The 26,827-nt window shown below is 50.0% G+C and overlaps 1 protein-coding gene across 2 annotated transcripts in view; it reads right to left on the bottom strand.

Annotated features, from left to right (window-relative positions):
• Positions 1–26,827, bottom strand: part of IGSF21 (immunoglobin superfamily member 21) — a 273,851-nt gene that overhangs the window by 180,169 nt on the left and 66,855 nt on the right. The window contains exon 1 of one of the 2 annotated variants that reach the window (XM_064363361.1): positions 25,158–25,190. The exons of the other annotated variant lie outside the window; for it this stretch is intronic. Coding sequence (XP_064219431.1) covers positions 25,158–25,161 — 4 coding nt within the window. The 5' untranslated portion in view covers positions 25,162–25,190. Of the gene's footprint in view, positions 1–25,157; positions 25,191–26,827 lie in introns of those variants that run through there. 2 annotated transcript variants of the gene reach the window in all.

Raw genomic sequence — 26,827 nt, 5'->3', positions numbered from 1 at the left:
AAGTGCTTGGTGCGCTCCTGGACAAAATTGGCCACTCTTGGGGCAACTAGAGGGAGAAGAGGGTCAGGAACGGAGGGAGGACTGAAGTCATGGATTTGAGATCTAGCTTATTTTCGGGTGGATTTAATCAAGATTAGAAGACAGAAATAAATGATCCCACTTATAGGGCACAGGAAGGGATGACTGGGTCTGTGGAACCTCCTCACTGCTGATTTTGTGGATGTTCTGTCAGTACAGCTTAGACTTGGCTGTAAAGGTTAAAATCTTGGGTATGGGATGGGAGAGGGATGCCAGTAAAGGACAGACCCTCCCACCCCCATTCCCCAATGAGAAGGCAAAGAAGGCAAAGCCCAGAGATACCTGTCCCTTGCTATTTCCTGAGAAGGGTGAACAGCTAGGTCCCAGCTCCTGGATATTCTGGGACCATGCCTGGTGTCCCTCACCAGCGTGGAGGAATCAGGACCAGGAGATTGAGTTGACATGGGTACTGTTCCCCCAGTCAGGCTGAAGGTTCCTCTGGGGAATTCCTGGACAATAGACTTCCACAGCTCCTTGAAATTCCAGTGGTCATTGTGTCCTTCTGTGGAGAGGCTTTCCTTCAGCAAAAACTTTGAAATGTGTTTGCTGCTGGATTAGCCCTTGGAACCACGGTTCTGCTCCCAGCATTTCACAGCTCCACAACCTTCACTGGCTCCCCATTGCTGGCACAATCAAGTCTGCACTTCCTAGCCTGGTCATTCTGAGTGTCAGCCAGGGAGCTCCATCCTTTCCTCTGAGCACGTGCTCAGTCTCTGACTCAGTCTCCCAGGGCTGCTCACCCATCCTGAGACAGCTCAAGGGGGCTCCTTCCTCCAGTCCCTAGCTCCAGCTCCTTCCTCTTCCCAGAATGCCTTCTTTATCCTTCCAGGCTCAGCTCAGTGGTGTCTCGAGAGCCTTCCTAATTTCACTTCCCCTTAGTGAGAAAGGGACACTATCTTTGCTTCCATAAATGCTCCTCTCCCTAGTGTGCCCCCAGTCTCATGTAAACACTATTATCTGTTTACACACCCATCCCTAGCATCGAACAGATAGGACAGCAGAAGAGCGATCGTGGCCCCCTCCTCGTTACCCCTCCTCGTGGGGCTGGGGTAAAGTCGATGAGATAAAGCACGTGAAACTCCAAGCAGGGTCAGTTCAGTGGCAGAGGCTGATCCGAGGGCAATGAGGATCCCAGCCACTCAAGTTAGGAAGGCTTAGCCAGAAGGTAGCATTGTAGGGTGAACCATATCTCTTTAAAAAATATATATTAAGAAAAAGAAAAAAGAAAAGATAAATTGAAATCCTAAGCCCTATACCTGTAACTGTGACCTCACTTGGAAATAGGATCTTTGAAGACATAAGTAAAGATGAAGAAGGGCCCGAATAGAATATAATGTTCTTATACGAAGAGGGGAATTTGGACACAGAAGCAGACACAGAGGGAGCAGGCCATGTGACGGCAGAGGCAGAGACAGGAGGGACGCAGGCATGAGTCCAGGAACACCGAACGCCAAGCTTTGCAGCAGCCACCAGCAGCCAGGAAGATGCCAGGAGGGATTCTCCCCTACAGGAATCAGAGGGAGTGTGGCCCACCCACACCTCGGTCTTGGACTTCTGGCCTTCGGAAGTGTGAAACAATAACTTCTGTTGGTTTAAGCCACTTCGTTAAGGCAGTCCTAGGAAACTAACTCAGATAGGAAGGAAAGGGGGGCGCTGTCTACCTACTAAGCCCCAGGCATTTCCCTAGATCATTTCACACATAACCTTACTTAGCCTTTCTTTGTCGGGAGGCAGATAGGCTTGTTTCTTATTTTCTAACCGGGGCGACCGAGATGCAGAGAATGGAAGTGACAATCATGCAGCTGGGAAGGGGCAAGAGGCCATATTCGAACCAAGAACCAAGGCAAGCCTTCCCACTGCCCCACAATGGGGAGAATCTCAACGGCCTTCCAGCCAGCGGGAGAAGCAGCAGAACCCGTGAGTGGGGAAGGAGCAGGGGCTTGGGGTCTTTGTCTGGGTCCCCAGAGGCCCCCTAGGGCCCGCTCCTACCCATGCCTCCTGTTATCCCGCTCACACAGTGCAATTGCCCAGGGATGGATTCCCGCGGGGGCCAGGGAACAGCTTCCCTAGTGTGAGCCCCCAAGCGAGAGCACCTTATCTGACAAAGCGGGAGGGACTCCGGGTTCCCGATAAAACTTTGCCCATTTGTTAACATGTGTTCCCAGCCAAGATGACCAGGCGTGGAGCAGACAATGGAAGAGATTAAATAAAGTCGGAGCTTTGCAGCCGAGGTGAGAGATAGGGAGGGAGGGAGACCTGGGAACAGGGAGGGGAACTGCCACCCGCTCCCTCTGGGCTCTATTACTGCAGGCACCGAGGAGAGGCACGGGCACAATTTCCCATCACGCACGTGCAGATGGCCAAAGAGGAGGGAGTGGAGTCACCAGGGCTGGGAGCTGAGACCCGTGGAGTCGGATGCCTGGAGTGACAGGACCTCTGCTAGGGCATTTCAAGAGCCGGTGCCCAGTGTCCGAGGGGCACCTGGGTATGAGCGTATTGAACAACAGTCAAATGTCGAATAACAGTAGGCCTTGTGGTAACGGGGACATCTGTGGAGTTTGCTCTGAGCCAGGTGCAGCTTTGGTCTTACTGAATCTCCACCATGAGAGGTGGGTTCTAGCTCTACCCTCATTTTACAGATGATGAGAGAGAGCCTTGAAGAGGAAGCACTGAAACACCTCCCTCGGCTGGTGAGTGGCAGGGACAGTATTTGAACTCGGGGCACTTCACTGATGGGAGCAGGGGCCCCAACCCACTCTTTATCCACCAGAGCCACCCTCCCTTCTATCTGTTTTATGTACTGGGAGGGCCTTGCAAAATTGAATATGTTCTGAAAGTTTGCTTTAGAAGGACATGGGCCTAATTCATTCACCCTGTTTACGGGCACCAGGGCACCCCACCCTCAGTCCAAGGCCCACTGGGGAAAGAGCACCAGTGAGATGGACAGGGGAGAAAGACAGAGAGTCCCAGCTGGCCACCCTCATCTGTCTCATGGAAGCTGCCATCATCTCGTAATCCTGCTTTTGGAGGGCATCTGGGCAGGGGGCAGGGGAAAGACCTTCCCAATGTCCTTTTATTTGAATTATTTGTAATAAAAAGCCAGTTACTCCCATGATCTTATTAGATCCTCAGAACACCCCAGCAGTAAAGTGGGGCCAGGGGAGCGGTGAGAGAAGTGGCATCACCCTGCCATCAAGTGACCCTGCCCAGTGCTACCTGGCATCCAGTCTGGGGCACTTGCTGCAATACTCTGCTCTCTCTCTCTTCCTCTCTCTCTATCTCTCTCTCTGTCTCTCTCTCTCTCTCTGTCTCTCTCTCTCTGTCTCTTTCTCTGTCTGTCTCTCTCTCTCTCTTCCTCTCTCTCTCTCTGTCTCTCTCTCTTCCTCTCTCTCTCTGTCTCTCTGTCTCTCTCTCCGTCTCTCTCTGTCTCTCTCTCTCTCTCTCTCGATCCCATACATTTTATACTGCCAGCCTCCTCCTTAATTTTAGAATTTTTCCCCAGCCAGTTTTGCTACAGCATGAAGAAAGCTCCTGGCAAGCCTTGTCTAACATCACAGGCTCATCTGGAGACCGTCCGTATTTTTTAAGGTCTGGCGTGGTTTCTCTATGTTTTATAGTGAGGAAAATAAAAACAGGGAAGATGAATGACGATGATCCCTTGGCATCCTGGGAGCCTCACTCCTGGGCTCACTCCGTTCTTGCAGTGACAGCTGTTCCCCTCTCTGCATGGGCAGGGGCCACCCTATGGATCCATGTGGGTCCCAGCAACTATAAATGGCATCTCAGGAAGAGAGGCAGGCAGGACCCAGATCTACCACCTACGATTAGGGCAGGTCTACCCCCTGGAGCTGGCTCTGGGCACTGTCCCGCAAGTTCTGGTCTCCAGTGGGCTCTTACTCTGGCATGGCTACTCAGAAAATGGCATAGTCTGGTCAACCCGGTGTTCACTTCGAGATAGATTCTATTGCATACGTCTTCATTATAAATGTTCAAAGGATTGCAAAACATCAGATACACTTGAAAACTGAAATTTTATTTAAAATATCTTTCTGCAAAGAACCAGAAAAATGTCTACAAGTGATTAAGAAACTGCTATGTGCCAAACATTTTAAGCACGTTGAATTTTTAAATCCCCATCCCCTCTACACAGAGGAAGAAACCAAGCCTTGGAGAGGTTACGAGACCTTTCCAATAATCCACTGGATTCTTACAGAAGCCACTGGCCATGTGAGCACAGCTAACACGCAGTCACAATGACAGGAGCTGACACTAACTGAAGACATGCTCTTTTGCCAGGCATTGCTCTGAGCCCTTGGCTTTCACTGTAGCCCCAACATGAGGCAGTCTTGGTTATTTCCCCAATTGATAGATGAGGAAACTTAGGCTTAAAATGATAAAGTTGTATACCCAAGGTCACCCAGCTGCTGAGTGGCAGAGCCAGGGTTTGAACCCACAGGCTGCCTCCAGAGCCTCCATTCAAGTCCCTCTCTGGAGTGTTCCGAGGTCTGCCTTCATCCTTCACACCCAGTGGCCTCTCTATAGGTACCAGGCATGTTTCTGCTGCCTGGGAATCACTGAGGGTTTGTCAGCACCAGCCAAATGCAGTTATTAGAACATTTAGCAGGGTGAATGGCTTAGCTGAAAATAGCGTTTGTAGAATGATAATTATGGAGCGAGATTTCCAAGGACCAGAAAAGTTAAGTAACTTATCCAAGGTCACACAGCTTACCATAGGCTGATGGAGACCCAGAATCTGAGGTCAGTACCTTGTGCATCTCTTGTACCTTGTGCATCCAAGGGACCCCTCCTGGGTCCAGACATCCCTAGGATTGCCATCTGGAGGCCACAGCACCTCTCCACACCAGGCCTCTCTGCTCTCCAGGCGCTGGCAAGGCGGGGTTGCCTGCTCATGACCTTGGGAAGGGACAGGAGTGGTTTTAGCAATCCAAACACACTCTTTCCTCGCACCAAGACACCCGAGCGCTGAGTGATTTGTATGCTCTGAGCACGTCACCTCCTTTCAGGAGACAGAGAGGCTGCCTGAAAAGTCATTTTTCAGCATTTGACACAAAGTCTCTTTCGCTCTCTAGCGAAGCCAGATAACCATCAGCAGCCGGGCCGATTAGAAAAAATATATACTTGGTACCGGGAAGCCGGGAAAAAAGAGGAAGCCAGCCCGTCCGTCTTCCTTCACTCATCTGGACAGCGGTGCAGGGCGGCTCCCCCACTTGTCTCTGTGGCTTGTACAGAAGGATGTCTTCCTGAAGATGTCAGCTTCCTGGGAAAACAGCATCTTCCCGAGGTGGCAGCAGAAGCCTGGACTTGAGATGCTTTAGACGATGCGTTCAAGTCCCGGCTCTGCCACCGCCTCAGGCAAGTCACTTCCTGCTTGGAGCCTTCATTGCTTTATCTATCAAAGAGATGTAATATGAGTACCACCTGATGGGGCCACGACATGCCTCCCATGAGACAAAACAGAGCACTTTTTTTGTGTGTATGATGGAGTCTTACTCCGTCACCCAGGCTGGAGTGCAGTGGCAAGATCTCAGCTCACTGCAACCTCCACCTCCTGGGTTGAAGCGATTCTCCTGCCTCAGCCTTCTGAGTAGCTGGGACTACACGTGCATGTCACCACACCTGGCTAATTTTTTTGTATTTTTAGTGGAGACGGTGTTTCACAGTGTTAGCCAGGATGGTCTAGATCTCCTGACCTTGTGATCTGCCCGCCTTGGCCTCCCAAAGTGCTGGGATTACAGGTGTGAGCCATCGCGCCTGGCCCCAAAACAGAGCACTTCTAACAGGGTCTGGCAACTAGACAGCCCTCAATAAAAGTCAGCCTTGACACGGATCATTTTCAGGGGTACTTTCAGGACCCTAGGGAGCCCCCTGCTAAGCTTTCGCGGTGAGGACAGACCCTGGGCTCTCTTGCTGACGTCTAAGCATGTTGGTTGTGGAGCTCTTGGCTGCACTCTGCACACGGGGATTCTGCAGATACGCCCTGCAGGGACTCAGGAAGGATCCAGGGAATGGGCTTTCCTCCCTGCCATGAAGTCAGATGAACTCCTGCTGGTCAATACAGAATCCTGCTCAATGGGCATTTAGTAATAACCCAAATTACTCCTCCCTTCCCTGTAGCCTCAAATCCATTCAGCCTGCTGGCATCTTTCTCGGGGATCATAAGACGGCATCCTCCCTGGCCTCCCTGCCTCCAGCCTCTGGATATCTGACAGAGATATGACCACCTTCAGCCCCTGTATAAACTCTTCAAATCCTCCTCCACCCTAGTGTCAATCTCAAGAGAAGGGATACCCCAGGATAAAGCCCCAGCCTCTTCATGTGGACATCTCCCTCAACATTTGCCCTTCCCAAGACTCTCTGGACACACCTAAAACCTCCAGCATCACCAAGCTGTTTGCAGTTCCCAGAAGCTGAGCTCTGGCTTTCCCCAAGGGCTCTGCACCTGCCACTCGTGCTGGCTGCCATCTCTTCCAGGAAGCCTTCTCTGCCTCCCTCCCACACTCCAGTTTGGACCAGGCTTCTCTCTGGGCTCCACTATTGCCTTGCACTGCCCTGGGGATCAGCATCTCTTTAAGAGTCTGAGTCCCCACCAGACTGTCTTTCATTTCATTCTCGTCTGTGTTTTCTGCTTCCAGCACATAATTGTGTTCAAAAACTGGTGCGGAATGAGTGAATCCACAGTGCAGCTGTTGTGTGCAGCTCCCTGTGTTAGGTGCAGGGAATGCAGGAGAAAAGAGCACAGCCCTGGCCTTGAGGAGGTCAAAAGAGAATGCCAGGTGCAAAGAGAAGGGAATTCATTCCAGAGAGACACAGACAACAGGGCAGAGCAAGTGAACACATTTATACAGAGCCGGGGAATCTGGGAAGGTGTTAGAGGAAGGTGGTCTCTGTGCTAGGTTCAGAAGATTCCAGAAAATGGAGGAGAAGGAAGAGGAAGAAAGGATTCCTCTGCCCCTCCAAGCCTGTTCTGATCCTCATTCCAACTTCATTTCATCTGACCTCCCTCCATGCCTGCTCCAGCCATTATAATCCATCCACGGCACCCAGAACACCCCAAGTTCCCTGTGCTGTTCTGAGGCTGGAATGACATTCCATCCCCTTGAGACAATCTGGCTGTGAAGAGTGAGTGCAGGCCCTCATCCAAGATGCTCTTGGATGCAAATCCAGCTTTGCCACTTTCTAGCTTTGTGGCCTTAAGTAAGTTTCTTAACTTTCTGGATGCTCTGTGAAGTGGAGGTGTGATATGTCCCCACCCAAATCTCACCTTGAATTGTGTCCTCACTCAAATCTCACCTTAAATTGTGATAATCCCCATGGGTCAAGGGCAGGGCCAGGTGGAGATAACTGAATCATGGGGGTTGTTTTCCCCATACTGTTCTCATGGTACTGAGTAAGTCTCACAAGAGCTAATGGTTTTGTAAATGGGACTTCCCCTGCACAAGGTCTTTTGCCTGCCACCATGTAAGACGTGACTTCGGTCCTCATTCATCTTCTGCCATTATTGTGAGGCCTCCCCAGCCATGTGGAACTGTAAGCCCATTAAACCTCCTTTCTGTATAAGTTACCCCGACTTGGGTGTGCCTTCATTATCAGTGTGAGAACAGAGGGTGACATTATCATTTCCTCAAAAGAGTGGGTCTCCTGGGTGGACCAGTGTTCCCCACAACATCCCCGTCCTCTTGGAACATCAGAAGGTAGACTTAATTGGAAATAGGTGTTTGCAGATGTAATTAGTTAAGAGGCAGCCATGATGCATCAGGGTGAGCCCTAAAGCCAACATGACTGGGGCCTTCATAAGAAGAGGGGGTAGATGGACACACAGGAAGATGATGACTGTGTGACCACAGAGGCAGAGCTTGGAGCAAGGCATCTACAAACCAAAGAGCACCAAGATTGCTGGCAACCACCAGAAGCTGGAAGAGGCAGAAAGGATCCTCTCCTGGAGCCTTCAGAGGGAGTATGGTCTTGCCAACACCTTGATCTCAGACTTCCAGCCCCCATACGTCAAAGGAATGACTTTCTGTTCTTCTAAGCCACCCAGTCTATGATCATTTGTCACAGCACTCTAGGAAGCTAAGATAATAAGAGTCAAAGGTGGAGTGCTTGTAAAATGGTCAGCACAGAGCCTGCATGTGGTACATGCATGAAACATGTTCATTCTCATCCATTTTAACTCAATAGGAGCGTCTCCTTTCTCTTCCCTTCACCAAAAGCAGAGACCTCCTGTTCTGCGAAGTGGGAATTCCAGTGGCTTCCCCTGCTGACCTGTTTGCTACTGCATCTCTCACGTCCAGTTGCATCCTAAGTTCCTAACATCCTAAATTCACTCATTCACTCTCTGGGGACTTGGAAAACAGCCCCCATGACCATTTCTTCATAAAATCACAGAATCTCCAGGTCAAAGGCCATCCGGAGGCTAACTAATCCAACCCTTCACTGATTCCTGAATGTCCTCAACTGTGGCACCATCCAGCACACACACAGATACACACCCAGGGGGAAACTCCCCTTCAGGCTATTCCATTGCAAGCAAAACCATATTTGTATGCTATGTAAGTATAAAAGACAAAACACCCACCCCATCCATCCCTGCCCCACCCAAAGCCTCTGTGACGGTCAATGCTGAGTGTCAACTTGATTGGATTGAAGGATGCAAAGTATTAATCCTGGGTGTGTCTGTGAGGGTGTTGCCAAAGGAGATTAACATTTGAGTCAGTGGGCTGGGGAAGGCAGACCCACCCTTAATCTGGGTGGGTACCATCTAATCAGCTGCCAGCAAATATAAAGCAGGCAGAAAAATGTGAGGTTAGACTAGCCTGGCCTCCCAGCCCACATCTTTCTTCCATGCTGGATGCTTCCTGCCCTCCAACATAGGACTCCAAGTTCTTCAGTTTTAGAACCTGGACTGGCTCTCCTGGCTCCTCAGCCTGCAGACGGCCAATTGTGGGACCTTGTGATCATGTGAGTTACCACTTAATAAACTCCCATTTATACATGTATGTATATATTTCATTAATTCTGTCCCTTTAGAGAACACTGACTAACACAGACTCCCATAGTTCTCATCTCCCTTGGACCAGATTCCAGATTCTAAATTTGGCCAATGGGGCCCTGTAAGGGCTGGCCCCTGACCACAGCTCCAGCCACGCTGGCTACCCACTGTCGCTTTTCTCCACTGGTTTGGGGGGGCCTCTATGCTGCTCTTCCCTCTGCCTACTGACCCTGGCCCCATAAGTCTGGGCTTGTTCTTCCTTCACTCAGGTGTCGGTGTCAAATGCCCTTTCCCAAAAGCCCCTGGACACAGCCCTCCTCACTTCCCTGCGGGCTACTCCTCTTTCCCCTTGTCCCAGCCCCGTGAACTTGGCATGCTTGTCTCTCTGCCTGAGGGTGCTACCTGCGACCCATCTGGGATGAAGACCTGTGAGGACCAGGATTCCAGCGTTGCCTTATTCACTCCAGATCCTCGGTGCTAGGGCTGCAATTCCCACTTAGTAGATGCTCAATTAATATGTGTCAAATAAATGAATTGAATCAGCCCACTGCATTTTATGTTTTCCAAAGGATATCTGAGTTTATTTTCTTGTTTAATTCTCACAGAAACTATCCCAATTTTCTGGCAGAAGGAAACCAAAGTTAAACTCAGAGTTTGGAAGCAACTGGCTGTTGTCCACCCAGATAATTCACTGCAGGGAAACGATGCCTACGAGGCCTTCTGATCACCCCTCTGCACTGCTCTCCAGCCCTCAACACATGGACTCAAATCCTAGCTCATCCGTACAATCCCAGGGCAGGTGCTGAACCTTGTGGTCCTCAGTGTGCCCAGCTGCAAGCCTGGCAATGGCCTTGCCCTCTCTGGGCCCCAGGGAAGTCGCAGGGCAATGCCAGTAGTGATGACAATGTGAGCACCCACATGGCGCTAACTGCCTCAAGCACCTTCGAAGTACGTTGCAAATACATAAACTCATCAAGTACTTCCATTAATTCTGTGAAGCAGGTCTTGTTCCCATATAGCAGATGAGAAAACTGAGGCACAGAGAGAAGTTGACTAATGTGACTTGAAAGAACCAGGGTGCAGACTCCAGAGGCCTGTCCCAGAGCTGTGTGCATGCCCCGGGTCTGCTGACCACAGGCAGGAAAGCGCTAGACAAGACCGATCCTGTTGCATCCTTACGGTACTAGGAAGTGGGAGCATGATCCGCATTTCACAGAGGCAGGAAGCAGAGGCTTCTAGAGGCTTAGCTCAGGGGGCTTAGCTGGTAAATACAGAGCCAAGAGTCCACCGAGGTTTGCCTGGCTCCAAAGCCAGTGCTGGGCAAGGCTGAGCTCTTCTGCCATCTGAAGGCTGATGGGGGAGACAGGTGTGCGTGACAGAGCGTGGCAGTCCTCCCTGGACCAGGAGGGCTGGAGGGAGGAAGAAAGCTGCTCACCAGACTCTTAGGAGGGCAGATGTCACATGCTTGGGTCAGGCAGGGCCATCACCTTCCACAAAGTTTGCCCTTGCCCCACCCACCCAGGACCCTGGCTCTAAGACCTGCTGAGGCAGCCGGAGCCACCTACTGCCCTAAGCCCAGATGCCCAGGTTGCAAACAGATCTGAGCCTCAGAACGCAGGGGGCAGGGACCAGATGAAGTCCCACACAGATGCCAGGTTCAAAAGAAGATCACAGGGAAACAGTGACAAACGGGGAATTCAGCACAAAAAGCATCCAGAATGACAGCAGAAAAACAGAGCCAGATGGGCCCGACTTCCCCAGCCCGCAAGCCTGCCACAGATCCCCACAGTTCAAGCCGTGTGCTCCCGCGCCACTGGCAAGGGCCCACCCCATGTATCCCCTGCCTGGCAGCCCACGTGGATGCCATTCCTTTTGCCTGGAATACCCTCTTTCTATTTCACCCCCTCCTTCCCCTAGAGTCTTCAGCAAACCCTCACACAATCTCCTGCTCCAGGAGTCCTTCTCTGGCCCCCCGGAGATGTCCCTCATCCCTCTAAAGCCATCCTTCTAGATGTGTAATCCACATGCAGGCCTATCCTTTGAACTCTTCCTTATGGGCACAGGACTTCACAGTTTGTAAGGCAATTCTTTCATATCCGCTGCCTCAAGGGACCCCCATAGTAACCTGGTGCAATGGGCACTATTATTCCCATTGGACATGTGAGGCTCAGAGAGGGCAAGTGGCTGGCCTGAGGTCACACAGCCAAGTCCAGCATTTCGTCCAGCCTAGCAGAGGGTCTGGCACAGAGTAGGTGCTTAACCAAGAATGGGTGAGGGGGCCACTGACGTTGATGCAGTTCTTAATGTTTTTTCCAGAGTTGTCTCCTTCTGGGTCCCTGGAGCCTCTCAGGGTCTCCCCACACTCTACCATCTCCCTGCAGGGAAAAGAAGGAAGAGTGGGGCATGGACTCTGCCATGGTCCATTCCAGTGATATGTCAGCCCTGGCAGGCCTGGCCCTGATGCCTCACTGCCCCCTCCCCCACCTTTTCTGGAGGACTTGGCTGCTGCCTGCCCAGGGTAACCCAGCTCTCCCCTCAATCTCAGGCCAAGATCACCCGGTGATTAGGCCCAGCCGAGAAAGCACTGTGCCCTGGGGAGATGGTGCGATAGCTGCCCATGTTTTACAAGCTCACAAATCCCCGATAACAGCTGGCCAGTGGCTGGCTCCTGTGAGATAAGGAAGTGGCCGGCCTCCTGCCTGGGGCTTTCACCCAGCACCGTGCAGGGGAAAAAAGAGGGACCAGAGATGAAGTCTGAGGAGGACCCACTTGCCCCCACGGTCCCCAGCGCTGCCCAGCCGACTTTACAATGACCCACAAGACAGGCCTATCAGCCCCACGTTGCAGATGAATAGAGGTGAAGGATCCCTTCTCTGTGACCTTCTCAGCTCCAGATGACCTGCTGGGGATTTGGGCAAGTATCTGAGAACATATAGTGTGTGCCAGGAATCTTGTGCACATCTCACACATGCGTTGGCATGCTTGCCTCCAGACTACCTCCGACTAGATGTTCCATTCCCATTTCACAGATGGAATCGGAGGAGCAGAGGGACAAGGACGCTGTATGGCTGGGAAACAGACTGTGAGACAGACAGCTGTGTGCGGGAGATTGGGGTACTCTCAGGACAGCTCCTGCAAAGAAGTGGGGACCAGGCAAAGAGGGAGCTGGCTGTGGACCCACTGGGAGCTCTGAAGCTGAGACCAGCCTTCCCTGAATTGAGGCAAGAGGCAGGAGGGCTTTGTGTCTTCACCCAGCAGGCCCAGATGGGGACTGCCCCTGGAGAGCATCACCTTGGGTCTGGCGGTGACCTTCAAGGGCAATTCCCGGACATAGGTCAGCTGTGAGCAGGGCGTCTGTCCAGGAAGGGGGCTAAGGGTGGCCCACCACGGTAGGAGTCCCCAACCCCCAGGCCATGGACCAGTACCAATCCCTACTTCTTACCCCACCAGCAGCAGAGGGTTGCGGTGCTAGGGAAGCGTGGTGCCTGCATACGCTCTGCTGCTGGAGGGATGAGAAGGGCACAACCAAAGGGCAGTGGCTAAGGGCAAAGTCTCCAGGGCAGAGGAGCCAAGTTCAAATCCGGTACCGGTCCATGGCCTGTTAGGAACCGGGACACACGTCAGGAGGTGAATGGCAGGCAAGCAAGTGAAGCTTCATCTGTATTTACAGCCACTCACCATCGCTCACATTCCTGCCTGAGCTCCGCCCCCTGTCAGATCAGCAGCGGCAATAGATTCTCATAGGAACGCAGCCCCTATTGTGAACTGCGCATGTGCGGGATCTAGGTTGCACTTTCCTTATGAGAATCTAATGCCTGATGATCTGTCACTGTTTCCCATCACCCCCAGATGGGGCCATCTAGTTACAGGAAATCAAGCTCAGGGCTCCCCTGATTCTACATCATGGTGAGTTGTAGAATTATTACCTTATATATTACAATGTAATAATAATAGAAATAAAGTGCACAATAAATGTAATGCACTTTAATCATCCTGAAACCATCGCCCCTGCCCCAACTCATCTTCCATGAAACCGGTTCCTGGTGCCAAAAAGGTTGGGAATGGCTCACCATGGTGCCCAGCGCAGTGTTCAGCTCACATGAGGTGATGACACTAAGCCATCTCTCTGAATAAACTCATGATACGAATTTATTTTTCTGCTCCTTTCAGTGAGAGACAGAGAAAGAGAGAGAGATCTACATAGCAAGGGGGAGATGTTTGCCCTAGAGTCAGGTGATACTGGCCTCTAGGTCTGGATCTGCTGGCACCCTGCTATGTGGCCTTGGGCCTGCTGCCACTGACCATCTCTGGGCCTGAGCTTCCTGTTAAGTGGGGGGAAGGGACTCCCTGGATCCCACCTTTCTCTGGGCTCTGACTCTGGGATTATCTGTTCTGTTCCTCAACGAGGTGATGCCAGGGGCAGTGCCAGCCCATCTCTGACTCTCGCAGGGATCCTCACTCCTCACCCCTGCAGCAGCAGCGGGTTTGCAGAGGCCACACTCCCCTAGCACCCCAGGTCAGGAGTGGCGTCAGTTGGGCCCAGCAAAGGGCAGTGGCTAAGGGTAAAAGCTTGAGGGGCAGAGGAGCCAGGTTCAAATCCAGCTCTGATACTTCTGGCTATGGGTCCTTGAGCAACTGACTTTGTGTCTCTGTGCCTCAGTTTCCATGTGTAAATGGGGACCATAATAATGTTGCCTTCCTCTTGGGAACTAGAGGAGCTAACACACATAAAGTGTTCTGCACAGTGCTGGGTACATAGGGAGCCTCGTACACCAGCTGTCACCAGCACCAGGTTACTCAGTGAAGGAGTCTGCATGCCCGGGTCTGTCCCCATCCCTTCCCTCTCGCTGACAACCTCTAAGAAAGTCCAAGTTCCAGAATGTCACCATTATTAATTTACCTCCTCTGCTTTCTCTTCCTCTCCATATATTTATATTTTGCTTTGTGAGGATGCAGTGAGAGTCCCCAGTCCCAGCTAGCACCTCAGCCTTCCCTGCAGTGATCTAATCAAAGGCCATATTTTACTGGCGTGCGCTAACCCAAAGGCCATATTTCATGGGGGCGATCTAATCAGCAAACTGTATTTCCAAGGTGGTGATCTAAATTCATGGTTATATTTCATGGCTTGAGATCTAATCACAGGGCAATATTTCACAGTGGGGGATCTAATCCCAGGGGGATATTTCATGGCTGGAAGATCGGAGCAGTTCAACGTGACTTTTTCCTCTTCTTTTTTGAAAATTTATTTTTGTTTCAGAAAAAGTGAAAATATCCTAGCAAGCCACAACTTTGCTGCCGGTTAGGTCACTGCTAAGAAAAGATAGAGTCTTTGCTGAATAGTGTCTTATCCAGCCTCCCCTGTTGTCACAAAGACCTCTTGAGACATATGTGGATTCACAGAGTTCCCCCAAAATCTAGGGGGGAACCTCCAGATTCAATGTTCAAGCACAACTCTAATTTTTTTCATGTATTCACTTGTTTGTTCATTCATTCATTCATTTATCCATTTGTTCATTCACTTAACAAACGTTCTGAGTGTCTGCTTACTGCCAAGAACTGTGCTCAGAATCAGTGGTCCAGAGAGAAATGTAACTGCCTGTTGGACTCAGGGTTTAGGTTCCCCCCTCAAAAAATCATATGTTGAAGCCCTAGCCCTAATTCTCAATAGACAGTGTTTGGAGGTAGGGATTTGGGGAGGTAATTAGGTGTAGATGGGTCTTGAGGGTGGTGCCTGATACGGTTTGGCTGTGTCCCCACCCAAATATCATCTTGAATGGTAGCTCCCATTATTCCCACATGTGTGGGAGTGACCTGCTGGGAGATAACTGAATCATGGGAGTGGTTCCCCCATACTGTTCTCATGGTAGTGATAAAGTCTCACGAGATCTGATGGTTTTATAAGGAGAATCCCCTTTTGCTTGGCTCTCTGATTCTCTCTTGCCGCCGCCACGTGAGAAGTACATTTCACCTTCCACCATGATTATGAGGCCTCCCCAGCCACGTGGAACTGTGAGTCTATTAAACCTCTTTTACCTTATAAATTACCCAGTGTTGGGTATGTCTTTATCAGCAGTGTGAAAACAGAGTAATACAGGCCCTCATGATGAGATTATTGTCTTCGTGACAAGAGGAAGAGAGAGAGACCAGAGCATGCACTCTCTCTCTGCCATATTTAGACACAGTGGGAAGGCAGCCATCTGCAAGCCAAGAAAAGAGGCCTCCCCAAGAACCAAATCTTCTGCCATCTGATCTTGGACTTCCTAGTCCCCAGAACTGTGAGGAAAAAAATATCTATAGTTGAAGCCATGCGGTTTGCAGTATTTTGTTATAGCAGCCCCAGCTTGCCATTATGGTACCACTCTCCTAGGAGAGGCAGATGTTAATACAACGGTCGCAGGAGGGATGATGGTTACAAAGATAAATGTGTGGAAGAAAGATAGAGGATGCTATGAGAGCATAGATCCCAGACACAGCCAGGAAGCCTCCATCAGTGAGCAAGGAAATGGGAGCCCGAAGAAGGAGCATGTGGGAAATACAAAGGTTCCTTTTTAAAGTTTCCTTTCTTGTTAAAGAATAAGTGTGCTGATAACTTTGTTAAGCCCTATCCTATGTGTCTGTTAGACATGCCGTGCTTACAGGCACGTAGTACACTCTATGTCCTTGTACTTTAACCAAGATATCTGTGCTGGACGTGCTCACAGGTATGTCCCAGCTCTCCATGGCTTTTACCTGTTTAGAAAAGTTTTAAGTTGTTAGCTAATCGGGTTTCAGTTTAGATTTTGAGGTCTGGCTCCAGCCAACGGAGATCAGACACAGCAGTAACGATGGCCCCAAATACATAAGGGATAAATTTGTGTGTTTTCCTTTGTTCATTGTACTCTTGTGGCATGATGGCTAGTGAGGGTACCCTTCCTGCAGTCCAGGAAGTAAAAATTGCATTCCTGAAAGATCCCTTGTCTCGGTGCTAATTTTTCTTTGTGGCACCAAGCATCTATTTCCAACAGAGCAGGAGTTACCCCAGGGAAGTTAGGTGTGGGCAGGGAGATCATGAGAGGAAGGAAGAGAATTACAGAGGGCAGGAAAGGCATGTGCAAAGCCACTGAAGTTGGACTGAATCTCATCTGCAAAATGAGATCACAACAGCTCCTTCTTTATAGGATTTTGAACATTTTTCTAAAAAAAAAGGAGGTGGGAAGCCAACAAAGAATTGGGGGAAGATAAGATGAATGTTTTTTGAAATACCCTGTTAGCTGCTACTTGGAGAGTGGATTCTAAAAGGACAAGAAAGGGGGTTAGAGAGGCAGACAGATGCCATTGTAGACATTTAGGGGAGAGCCCCTGAACTCTGCAGCCATGCAGGGAGACAGAACGGGCTGCTCCACGTGGTATTCTGGAGGGATCTTTCCAGGCCTTGGTGACTGACTAGCCGTGGAGGGTGAGGGAGAAGGAGAAATGAGCAGTGACTTCCAGGTGCCTGGCTTTGAGACAGATGGTATCCATCTCATTCTTCAATCGCTTTAGAGGAGGGAGGACGAGCAGGAGACAGAGAGATTGAGATTCAACAATCCATTTCCCAATCATCTAGCAACTCACTGTCGGGGGGAAGATTTACAATCTCCATCTCCCTTTGTACCCAACCCCCTAAGGGCTTTGCCCTCCCCAAGCTAATTCTGAGCAAATCAGTCTCCCAGGTGGAAAGCAGAAAGCTATGAATGTTCCAACACAGTAAGTGTTTGGGGACAGGGAATAAAGGTTGGGGAGCTTCGAAGTTCTCATTTAAATAGCCCAGCTCATCAGTCACCTCACTGACACTCACACTTACGCTGCCATTCCCTAATAATGCTTCAAAATGCATAACACTTTGGCATTTTGCAAGGCACTTTCCCCCACTTTATTTCACCAGATTCTCACCCAGCCCCTGGGAGACAAGTACCCGTGCACCTATTTTATAGAAACTGAGGCTCAGTGCCCAGCTGTGGAGATGCAGTGAAATGGCCACAAGAGTAGCAGCAAACACATGACCAGCTCTCGTTCTGTGCTGGGTACTCCCAGAGGCACTTTCTACATTTTGATTTATTCACCCTTACAGCAAACCCTATGACACGGATGCTATTATGATCATCCCTGTTTTTCCAAGATAGGGAAACTGAGGCACAGAGAGGTTAAAGTTGCTTGCCTGCGGTCAGATAGTAAGAGGCAGAGCTGGGATTCTGAGCCAGGAAGCCTCACTCCAAAATCTGTCTTTAACACCAGGCCCTCACAATTAGGAGGGAGAAATTCAACTCAGATCTGCCCAGTGTCAGTGTGACAATACTCCCAGCTGTCTATAGGCTGTACAACCTGCAGCTTAAATGCCGAGAAATGCCGGAGCCATGCCGTTAGGAATTACAAAGCCACGTGGGTCCTGTTGCCTCCTGGAACTCAGGGAGGGAATATGTTTTGTTCCAATGTTTCTCCTCAACCATTGACTTTTATGCTTGGAAACCCCTTCGAAGATCAGTCAGAAGGATGTTTCCTAGAAGGTCATAGAAACAAGCAGCCAGCTTCCAAACCCACACCCCAGAGACTAAGAGAAGGGCAGGCTGTTGGTGCACCTGACACTCCATTCGTCCCTAGATGGGTCTGTGGATCCCACTCATGGTCCCACCATGCAGGGACCCCTTGCACCCTTTCTGCCAGGCTGAGACACAGTGTTGGGCCCACATTAAGAGATGGGTTCTAATCCCATCTCTACAACCTGGGCAGCTCGCCTCACTTCCCTGAATGACTCTCTCCATCTGCCGCACATGAATAATTACACTTACAACAACCAACATTCATCAAGACCAAATACTATTGTGCTAAGTGCTACTCGAAGCCATCCCTTTTGCTATGTTATCAGATCCCTCCAACAACGCTATGATGCAGGTACTCTTAGGATCCCATTTTGCAGGTGAGAAAACAGTTAAGTTATACATGCCCAAGGTCACACAGCTCAGCAGTGTCCGGACTGCGATTTGAACTCATGGTCTTACTATTGTCTCATCTCGCCTCCCAGGGAGAACATGAGGATTTAGCACGCCAAGTACAAAGACAGGGCCACACCTTCCATATAAGGGATACCTGGTGGCCAATGGCTCACAAGGGGAGCTGGGGGAGGGAGGGTGCACATGACCAGCCACCCTTTCCTACTTCAGGAAACACGCAGGTAAAGAGGCGGGACACCTACAAAAGCTTGGGCTGTTTTGTTGGTATAGGCTCCTGATGCCCAGAACCTTCTTCTCTCTAGGGCAGCTTGGTGGGCCCTCCCCAAAGGGCAAGAAACCTGTCAGCATGACAGGCTGTCACCAGGCTGCAGCCATGTGTGGTGAGAGTCCAGACAAGCGTCTCATTTGAATCTCATTCGAGGAAAATCATTAAAGGTTCAGAGGGATTAATTTACGAGGAAAGATTAAAGGAACTAAATCTGTGTAGCTTGGCTTAACCATGACCGAGATTGGGGACCTCAGGGACATTTCCAAATATTTGAAGAGAGTGGAGACCCTGGGGAGGGGGAGAAGGGAGGGTGGTTTGGCCCAGCAGAAAAAAAAAAAAGGAGGATGTGGGGAATCAGAAGGGATGACAGAGGAAATTGGAATATCTCTCATCATCTTTGAAATCGTGGTGGACGTTAAGTGCTCACTCTGTGTGAGGCCCAAGGCTAGAAGGCTTGATGGAGATTATGTCATTGAATGGGTCGTGTTTGATATCTGCCTTTTAGGTGGGGAAACGGAGGCACAGAGAGGGGAAGTTACTGCCTGAAGTCACATGGCTGATAAATATCAAAATGTGAACCCAGACTCCAGAACCTATTCTCTTGACCATTACCCCAAGCTACCTTATGAATGCGTGAACTGATGTTCAGCAAATACCCACTCCCTCCTCCCTTTCTCTGTGGGCAGAACATACTTCTTTATCCCATCAATGTAGGGTTTGGTCATGTGACTTGCTCTAGCCAATGGGATGTTTGCTTGAGCAATGACTTGAAATAGGCTTGAACGGTGGGCCCCTCCCTTCTGTATTTCTGCCCTCTTCACAAGAAGAGCTCCCCTCCCTCCCTGAGGGACCTACTGCTCCCTCAGCTGGGACCCCAGAATGAACACAAAGCTCAACCGACCATCTGGCCCCAAGCCCAGCTGGATCTGCATCTTAAACAGCCCAGCTCAGCCCAACTCACGTAAGCTGACCTCCACCCACCATAAATCTATGGTAGGAGAATAAATGATTATATTTAAGCCACTGAGTTTGGGGCTGGCTGTTACACAGCAATGGCTGTTATATATCTCACATCAAATACTGCTCAAGGCTCTCCGTGAGCTGGGCTTGTGCCAGCTTTCCAGGCTCACCTCTGACCTCCTTCCCATTGGTACCAAATGCATAACGTCCTCATCGTTCCTAGAATATTCTTCCAGTTGCCATATATCCTGTCTACTTGCATTCATTGTTGCCAGCTACCTTGAGGTTTAATTTACATAAAATAAAATTCGCCCATTCACAGACGTGGTCCTGTTCTCATGCAGTTTACAACTTAATGGAAAGGAAGAGCCCCCAAATCTCAGGGCTAGATGGTGCCTCAAAATTCGTGGAATGAATCTACTTTATTTTATTATATTCTATAAAACTGACATTCTTCAGCCAACCAGCAGGTTCGGGGATGCAGGGCGAGGTGAGATCGTGCCTCCGCCAGGGGAATTACCTGGCTGCCTGTCTCAGGGGCTTCTGAGGCTGCTTTTAGAACAGCACACAGGGTTCAGGTCACTCTATTAGAAAAAGGATATTACAGAGGGGAGGGCAGCCAGGCCCAAGAGGGGGCAGGGTGGCTTCCTGTAATGCCTGGGTGGCCAATTTGCAGCAAGTGAAGGAGGGTGATGTCGCGTCTGCTGGATAAGGAGAGTGACGATGCTATGTCACTGGGCCTCGTGTGACTCATCAGGGGAACGAGAGATGAGGGCAGCAGGGCCTGGAGCATGGGTCAAGTGGACAGGCACAGATGTGGAATCTACAGGCAATTTCACCAGGTGGAGAGGCCTCAGACCCCATTAGGCACCCTGGCTCTGTTCTCACCTCTGCACGGATGACCCCCCTCCAGGGGTGGGAAGGGCTCAGAGGGCAGCTTGCTAGAGCAGTGAGAAGACAGAACTCAGGAAAGAGTTTTATGTTTCATTCATTCATTCATCCATGCAAGCATTCATTCACTCAACAATGGTGCCTTAGACAGTCTCTGTTCTCATGAGATTCACAATGAGTCATTGAATGACAGCTCTGGTCACTGCCAGGAGGGAAAAGAACCAGTGCTGGGACAGCTGGTAAGAAAGGCTGTGACACATCCCACAGGTTCAGGAAAAGAAGAAACAAGTTACCCTTAAAAGACACTTTCTGGGGACTGGGTGCAGTGGCTCATGCCTGTAATCCCACCACTTCGGGAGGCTGAGGTGGGCAGATCACCTGAGGTTAGGAGTTCAAGACCAGCCTGATCAACATGGCAAAACCCCATCTCTACTAAAAATACAGAACAATTAGTTGGGCATGGTGGCATGCACCAGTAATCTCAGCTACTGAGGAAGCTGAGGTGGGAGCCTCACTTGAATCCAGGAGGCAGAGGTTGTAGGAGCCGAGATCATGCCACTGCACTCCAGCCTGGGCAACAGAGTGAGATCTTGTCAAAAAAAATAAAAATAAAAAAAAATAAAAGTCACTTTCTGGAAATGGTGGAAAGACTTTCCACTTCATGGTAGAAGGAATGCTTGGTCTGCCAGACACTCAGGACTTGTCCCCATAAATAAAAGGTTCAGATCCCATTTAAAGGCTAACAAATGGGGTGCCTGGCATAGGGCAGACACCCAGAGATCTGAATTGAGTCCAGCTCTGGAAATTCTGAGCTGAACAACTCAGGGCAAGTTGCTTAACTTCTCTGAACTGTTTTCCTCCTTTATAGCAGAGCTCACCAGACACCAAATGAAGACAGTCCGCCAACCCTCTCAGTGTCTTATCTAATGGCAGCAGTGGTGTCAGGATGGGAACATGTGCCATCACACTGACCCAAATGCTGCCTGGGCCAAGGGACCCTGACTTTGGGTGGCCCAAAGATGCTGCCAAGCCAGATGTGCTTCTGGGAGCTGGGAAAAGAGTCGCTATCTTCTGAAGGCCTCCCCTGTTCCCAACTCCTGCAAATCCTTGGAGGACAAATTCAGGAAAGACAGAGCTGACGTTTTGCCCAGCCAAGATAGGATGGGCACCCTTCCAGGACACGGCTGGGCAGAGTGGGCATCCATGTCAGGAGCAGGAAGGGGACGGAGGAGCTGGGACCTGACCACAGGTCACTGGCTGGTCCCCTGCTCCCTGCCAGACGCATGCATTATCTCATTGAATCCCCAGCACAATCTAAAGATCCTTATTATTATCATCACACCCAGGGTTTGGGCTGCTCAAGCCGGAAAATTCTGGGCCAAAACAGTGTTTGGGTCAATGCGCATGGTCGTCTAATTAAACGCACCCTGTCACATCAATGTCTCAGCCATAATTAGACAAGAAGCCGAACAGGGCAGTGGCTTATGTCTATTTGGAGTTCGGCAGAGTGATGCGCTCACAGCTATGTGTAGGATGGGGCTTCGGAGATACAAGGCAGGTGTTAAATGATGCCAGAACACATCCATTGCATGGCCCGCAGAGGATCCACCAGCACCTGCAGGTGTCAGGCCCTGAGCCGGGGACTAGGAGGAGGGGAGGCAGCCAGGAGGAGGACTCATTCCCTTCCCTTGTGGGAAGCCTGGATGCAGAAGAAGGGAGCCCTCAGCCCTGTCTGACGCAGGGATCTCAGATTGTGCACCAGTTTCCTCCTTTACAGAGCAGGAGACTGAGACCCGGGGGGAATAGATCTGCTCAGGTTCCACGGGGCAGGCACTTAAACCAGTGTCCCCAACTCCTGATCAGTGTGACATCCACAGTTTCCAACAAAGAGCCTAGAAGGCTTTGGTGCAGACAGAAACTGAAATGCTGAACCTGGAGTAGGCAGCGAAACCATCAGCCCCCTTCTGCCCTCATCCTTCCATTGCTGCGGCTTCCAAACCACGCTTTCGCTCAAACCTTGACTGTCTACACTTCGTTTTCTCCAGGGAAGTTACTGATCTACCTTAACTGTATTTCTTTGGGGCTTGCTTGCTCCTATGTCCAGGTCTCAGTCTCTGCAATGGTAAAAAGAGGGCAACACCTCCTCATTGAGGGCTGAGGGTTCAGCACCCAAAGCGCCAGGCATAAAGATAGTTGTAGCTGCCATGTATGTGCCAAACTTTTCCATTCATTCATTCATTCATTCATTCTTTTAGCATTTATTGAGCACCCTGTATTCCAGGCAGTGTTCTAGGTGCTAAGGACACAGAGAAGAATGAGACAAAGTCCCTACAACCTGGTAAACATCTACACATGGTCACATGTGGTGTATATTCTACTATACCCTATGTTTGCAGGTGCCATGCAATGCAATATGAGGAAGCAGGAGGTGGTATGAAGAATAAGCAGGGGAAAAGAACAGAGGACGAAGGGAGGAGAGGGGCTATTTCAGTCCAAAAGCCAGGAAGGACCTCACTAGGATGGTGACATTAGAGGGAGACCCAAGGAGAAGAGGGAGCGAGTCACTCAAATACCAGGGAAGAGGGTGCCAGGCCAGGGAAGCAGAGGCCAAGGCTCTGAGGCTGGAATGTGCTTGGCAGTTTCTCTTCCTTTTGCTTGGAGGGTTTTGAAGAATGCCAAGGACGCCAGGACAGTCAAAGCAGAGTGTGCTACTCATTTATACTCATTATTATTACTTTTGTTATTCATAGAAAGTGATGATTACGGCCCAGGGTGCTGGCTCATGCCTGTAATCCCAGCACTTTGGGAGGCTGAGGCTCTCGGATCATGAGGTCAGGAGATCAAGACTTTCCTGGCCAACATGATGAGACCCCATCTCTATTAAAAATACAAAAATTAGCCAGGCGTGGTGGTGTGCGCCTGTAATCCCAGCTATTTGGGAGGCTGAGGCAGGAGAATCTCTTGAACCAGGGAGTCGGAGGTTGCAGTGAGCCAAGATTGTGCCACTGCACTCCGTCCTGGTGATAGAGTGAGAATCCGTCTAAAAAAAAAAGAAGAAGAAGAAGAAGAAAAAAGAAATTGATGATTATTTCTTAATTTCAAACTGTGATCTGGGACTCAAGGATGGGATCTGAGTTTCCAAGTCCTCACAGCCCTTGGGTGGCTCTGCCTTCCCCTGGAGACCCTCACCCCCAAGCTGGCCCCTTCTTACCAGTTCCTGCTTTCGTGGCTCAGGCATCTGCCACCCCCACCCTAGCCAGAGGGTTGCCCTCTCCATCAGGCCCCAGTGGGCGCCATGCCCAGGGCCCACAAAAAATGTTTTCATTTTGATTCTTTTTAAAATCAGGAAAAAATGAAAAAAATAATAATGAATATGGAATCACGAATCCAGCCTGGATTATAGTCATCTTTATTCCAATGTGGTCATAAAATAAACATTTTAACATTTTTATATGGGGCAGGGGCCCACGGAGGCAATAGTGCTGGGCCCATGAAAGTCACAAAGGGGCCAGGCTGAACCAAGGCAGCGGCCCCTCTCCGAGGGTTAGGGATGGGAGTCTGCTCCATGCTTTGAACAACTGTCAGGCGGAGTCTCTGTCCCTCCAGGACCGCAGCCTGGGAAGGCTGGAGCTCAAATGAGAACCTGTTGAGTTGCAGTGAGCTGCTCAGATGTTGCCTCTGCCATCTGCCGGCCTCCTTGATGGACGGAGTCCCCACTCGGCTAGGACAGGAACCGGGTGACCAAGGGTGGGTGTCTCCGTCGTCCCAAGCCACAGCTTGCTTCTCTGAGCCTTGCACAGTGGCATCTCTAAGACACCTGCTGCCTCCATTTCTTGGTGAGTCCCCCACCCTTCCTCTTAAATCTAGGGAAGTGGTGATTTCATATTAATATTTATTCATGTACTCAATTCTTTCCCTGTTAAATAATTTCTCAGCTGTCGGAGGTTTCTGAAGGCTAATTTAAAACAGGTGTCACAGTTATCTAACTTATGCCCTCAGATTCTCAAAGAGAGGAAGGGCGGGGAATAAGCATCCCTGAGCTTACTGCCCGAGCTGCTGCTTTCTTGGGGGTCTGGGAAGCAGGCACAGATCCATCCTCCAGGAGGCCAGGCCTTGGGGTGGGGTAACGGGAAGGAGAAGGAGAAACGGGGGCGACATCACTTGCTGGCCAGAGAAGACAACACCAGGGCTTAACTCTTAAAAGGAAGGAGTAGCTGGCAGGAAGGGGCATTGGGGAGAAAGAGGGAAGGACAAGATTTTTAACTGAACAAGCTATGCTCCTAGAATAATAACAAGACAATAATAGCTAATACTTGCTTAGACAGAATTTAATATGCGCCTGGCACTGTTCTATGCATTTTACATATATTCACTCATTTAAGGCTTACACAACCCTAACGAGTTCTGCAGTATTATCCCACTCCACAGATGCAGAAACTGAGGCAACATGAAGTTAGATATCTCTTTTGATATCACATGGAATTGTAGTAAGAGACGGATCAGGGATTCAAACTCGAAGAAAGACATTCGACTGAATCTCGAGTCTCCCTTTAAGTGGCCAAGGGTCCTCTCAATGTTTTCACTTCGTCTTCTGTAAATGGAGAACATACCCCTTAATTGTAAAGAATAATTCAGAGGATAGAGAAAACCTGATTGGGCAAGGCCTGGCTGTATGCATTTCGGGGCTGGCCTGGAGCAGGTCAACAGGACGCAGTGGAGGAAATGGCCCTGTTGTCATGGGGTCTGACGCTCCCTTTCTCTCTTTTCCAGGCTGCTCCCTCTTTCTCTCTCTCTCTCTCCTGCTCCCCCGCCTTCCTTTCTTCTTTTTCCTGACAACCTCACACTTCAAGGTTATATCTGTTACAGCTGATTGAAATCTACGTAATGACTTAAGTCCTGGCCAACGAGAGCTGGAAAAAAGAAAGAAACTTGCCCCACTGTGCCCACCTTTGCATCCCACCTCTGCCCCTTCAGATAAACTCACCCATCTCAGCGCCTCTTCATCCACCCCCTAGAAGATCCAAATTCATCATCCTCTCCACCCACTGAGAAGCTTGGTTTGCCATAAGATATATTTTGAAGACAGCGGGCATGCCGAATACGACTGTTCAACACACACATGCCACTTCCCCAATCCAATCCCCTAAACACACCCACCCCCGCCCTGCATAGGGTCGTTGCTCTAAATGGGGAATTCCTTGCTCAAGTGGAGAGAGAGGATAAGACATTTGATCATTCCCCAGGCACTATGCAAACCCATGTAAATTAATGAAGGGCAGACCACATCAATAAGTGTATTTGTGAATAAGAGATGAGGAGACGGGACAAGGCAATAATCAACTGCAGAAAGAAAAATCATCAGAGAGAACCTGAGACTGGGTAATGCCCTGTGTTTATGTTTTATGCGCACATGAATATAGACAGGTTTATGTAATGTACCAAGAACTGAGTGCACACACGCGCGCGCGCACACACACACCACTGACCCCATCCCCACACACGCCCATGGTCCTTGCCAGCCATCTCTGGGTACATACTCAGGGCTCTCTGTGGACTTTTCTGAGCAGAGGCAAAACCTTGGACCCAGGACCCGTGGCCTGGGCCCTTCAGAAATTGCCCCTTATTGGATTATTTCTGCCTGTGGATGCTCCGGGCCACCAGAGTCTATGCAATCTTTAGTTTATGGAAGGGTCTGTCCCCAAAGTTCATTTCTAAGTAGGTTCTTGGATCAAGCAATGTATCTTTCCAGATAAACAGTGTCAGCAGATGCAATAAAGAAAGTCATGGTTAAAAGCACTGACGGGGAGGATGGCAAACTTCAGCCAGGAATCAAACCACTCTGTGTTCTCATCTGTTAAAGGGGGGGATAAAAATATCCGTCAGCCTCAAAGACATCCAGAAAAATTAAAGGAAGCGCTGTATGTCAAGGGCCCAGCAAACAGGAGCTCAATAAACACTGGGTGTGGCTTCTGATATCATTGCTAAAGTCAAAGTTGGCCTGTTGAACTTGCTGATAGTTGCTAAAGTCCCAGGGTAACCCCCCTCCCAAAGCCCCCTTAACCCCCAAGGGAGCTGACAACGTTTAATTTGTATTTGCGATTACCAATGACTTGTAACATTGTTTCCTTGGGAAATTGCTCTGTATTCTAAGTTCTCTGTTGAGATCCAGGAACTCCTCCCACCTTACCAAGGAAGAAGAGGAAAGTCCCCCATGGCTGGGAGGAGAATGTCATGGGGGCAGGGGCGCAGATACTCTGAAATACCAGTTACCTGAAAACTGCACCTGAGTGTGAAAAGGCTTACTCCTCGGAAAACTGGTCCCGAGGATTATCTGCTATGTGCCACGGATGCCCTACTTATTATATTGTATCCTTTAATCTTGGCAACAGTTCTGGGTATGACTGACTCCTTTTGCAGATGAGGCCTCTAAGTTTCAAGGAGGAAAAGTCTGGCTCTCCAGATCCCCTGGCTAGAGCCTGGGGGAGACCAGACTGGCATTCAAGTCTGTTTGGCCCCAGAGTCCGTGCTGTTTCCTTAACTTTGCCACGATGCCTTCAGGTGTCTGAAAAATGAAGCCAGGTGTCTGGTCATTTGTAAGTCAGATATCTTTAAGCTAGGATGTCCCCTCAGTGTCCCTCCTGCAGATATCTGCCT

This window comes from Aotus nancymaae, unplaced genomic scaffold (assembly GCF_030222135.1).
Source record: "Aotus nancymaae isolate 86718 unplaced genomic scaffold, 86718_ANA_hifiasm-v0.15.2.pri h1tg000053l, whole genome shotgun sequence".
Lineage (NCBI taxonomy): Eukaryota > Metazoa > Chordata > Mammalia > Primates > Aotidae > Aotus > Aotus nancymaae.
Note: the sequence above shows the minus strand (reverse complement) of the source record. Positions and strands in the feature narration are given on the sequence as shown.